Raw genomic sequence first — 2708 nt, 5'->3', positions numbered from 1 at the left:
ACATTTGAGACAGAGCTACTAAGTTAACATCAATACAGCTACAATATCTTTATCCATTATTTACAATAAAAGTACTTCATTATAGCTTGTACTCGGCAGCGGAGAGCTACGCAACAAAAAACCGTTTCATTTTCAACTCAGATGTATTCGAAGATGTACTAGGCCACTTTCCTAAAATGATTTATAATTTGAATTTTAGTTTCGACATTTTCTGAGACTATTAATAAACTGTCGGCATCGAGTTGGTGTTGATTAAGATGACGATATAAAACATGTCCAACAGTGAATTTTACAGATATAAATATTTTAGGAGAGTAAAAAGAGTACGTTAACAACTGTTGTATCTGCTTAATGAAGTTTTAGCTAAATAAGAAATAAAATTGTATACGCTCATCATGTCAAATCAGTAACAAAACTGCTTTCTTATACTGAAGGCTGTCTAAATGTTTTCCTCCAAAGAAGGAAAAGAAGATGCAGATGTACGCATTCAACACAGATCACCGCAACTCTGAGATTTAGTTGTAAGTGAAATTAACTCACATCTAATCAAGGAGAACTAAATAGTTCAGTTAGAGATTAAGGAACTTTTAGTTTTGGGACTTCAGTAATGGAATTTATTTAATTCCAGTGCACATATCGAGAATACATATTTTGTAGGTTATTTAAACGTAAAAAAGAACTAGAGACAAGCAAATAATCTTAATAATAATTATATAAAATTACCTTTCAAGTTAAGCTATTTTTTAATTATATACATTTTGTTGTTGGACCAGCTAATGGATACATTAGGATAGGAAATAAAACAAATATAATTAGCAGCTTCATCGTAATTCATTATATTTAAATAAGATGCAATTTGGATTTATGGTACATAGAGAGAAATAGAGAGAGAGAGAGACAGAGCCACTAAGTTAACATCAATACAGCTACAATATCTTTATCCATTATTTACAATAAAAGTACTTCATTAACGCCTGTACTCGGCAGCGAAGAGCTACGCGACATAAAACCTTTTCATGTTCAATTTAACGAACATCTAGGCATCGGTAAAATTTATTACATTTCTACAGTAATATGTACAAGGAAAAGAACGCTTCGAAAAAGCCCTAACTTAAAGAAAAACAACAATCGTATAACTTAAGTATTATTATCACATTGATTTAAGTCTAAGTTATTGTTTTCTTCGATTTTTATAATATTATTATATACAAAACAGAGTTATGCAAAGTTATGAGGGGCTGCAAACAACTGACGAGTTCCTTAAAACCCCCCATAAAGCTTTTATTAAGGAACTATACCAATAGAATAATATTTACAAAGAAAAAAAAACAATATCGGATTTGCTAATGGAGCTAGGCTAATTAAAAAATGATGTTTCTCGGGTATCAGTATTAACGGAGAGAACTTGTTTTAAGTTAGTTGAGCGGTGGATATAATTGGTAGCTTTGGTTCGAAAAAAAAACTATTAGTATCTCGGCTTTTTGAGATATCAAATTATAGAGCGGGTTTCGGATGATTGATTGTGATAGAGAGAGGAGGAATATAGTTCCTTTTCGGAAAGCCGGAGATGTTTTTGGATGATCAGGACACATACCCCATCAGCACCAGTCTCTGGGAGGTGAGAACAACTATAACTGAGACACCCTGAAGACGTCCTCGCTGCTGTTCGGCAGGCCGAAGTCGTAGTGTCCGGGTGGGGCCTGCATCAACATGGGGGTGGCGTACGCACTGAGATCATAACACGAGGATAACATCCACGGGTGTACGTGCGGGAGAAGGTGATGGGTGGTATTTGGTGTAACTGGCGTCGGTTTATCCGGCGATATTAGCGACTCTATAGTGAAGGCCCTCTTGGGACGAATACAGGTCGTTTGTTCGGGTACCGTCTTGGTTAGTGTCGGTGATGGTGGCTCTATGGGTGGTACTATAGTGGGTGCTAGAGACGCCGCTGGGTTTATGACTTCCGCGGGATTTGTTGGTGGTGTGAAGAATAGACGGTTGATGTTGGTCAATGCTGCTAGTTCGTTCTCCAACATTTCCTTGTCGCTTTTGAGGAGCTTGAATCGTTTCCTCCTCCTCAACAGGCTACCGTTGACGAACATGTCGAATGCTGCAGGATGTAACGCCCAATAAGCCCCTTTCCCTGGTCGATCCGGTTGCCTGGGGATCTTAATGAAACAGTCATTGAAGGAGAGGTTGTGCCTCAACGAGTTCTGCCATCTTTGAGTGTTTTTCCGGTAATACGGGAAGCGGTCGGTGATGAACTTGTATATCTCCGATAAGGGCAACATTTTTTCCGGACTGTTCCATATCGCCATGGCCGTGAGCGATATATAGGAATACGGAGGTTTCTGGTCACCATAACTGTCCCTACTGGGGCGCGGCATTGTCTCAGTAAACGCACTACGACAACGTAAAAGAACTGTCACAACATGTCACCACTAGATTCACTTCAAACTACAACCGCCGTGTGTGTACGTGTGTGTTTAGCTTCGGTCCTGTTTGAACTGATCCTGGAAAAACATTTACCCAAGATTAAAAGGCTCGGCCCCGCCCACCGCTCGTCATTGGTCCCCGCCCAACAATGGCACGGCGTGGGCCGGTTCAGCGATGCCGTCGCCGTCGACCAATCACCACTCGCCCGCGCCCTACCCTCCACCAATCGTCGTCCGCTCGGTGTGCGCAGCGTCGCGCCATGACCGGTCCGC

At 40.5% G+C, this 2708-nt stretch overlaps 1 protein-coding gene across 1 annotated transcript; it reads right to left on the bottom strand.

Annotated features, from left to right (window-relative positions):
* Positions 1–812: 812 nt before the first annotated feature.
* Positions 813–2491, bottom strand: LOC143202214 (fork head domain-containing protein FD4). Its single transcript, XM_076413542.1, has one exon. It carries the CDS (start codon positions 2385–2387, stop codon positions 1629–1631), a length of 759 nt encoding a protein of 252 aa, XP_076269657.1. The 5' UTR covers positions 2388–2491; the 3' UTR covers positions 813–1628.
* Positions 2492–2708: the final 217 nt, after the last annotated feature.

Source organism: Rhynchophorus ferrugineus, unplaced genomic scaffold (genome assembly GCF_030347505.1).
Source record: "Rhynchophorus ferrugineus isolate W39M unplaced genomic scaffold, kcgeb_rfMv2 rfM9, whole genome shotgun sequence".
NCBI lineage: Eukaryota > Metazoa > Arthropoda > Insecta > Coleoptera > Curculionidae > Rhynchophorus > Rhynchophorus ferrugineus.
Note: the sequence above shows the minus strand (reverse complement) of the source record. Positions and strands in the feature narration are given on the sequence as shown.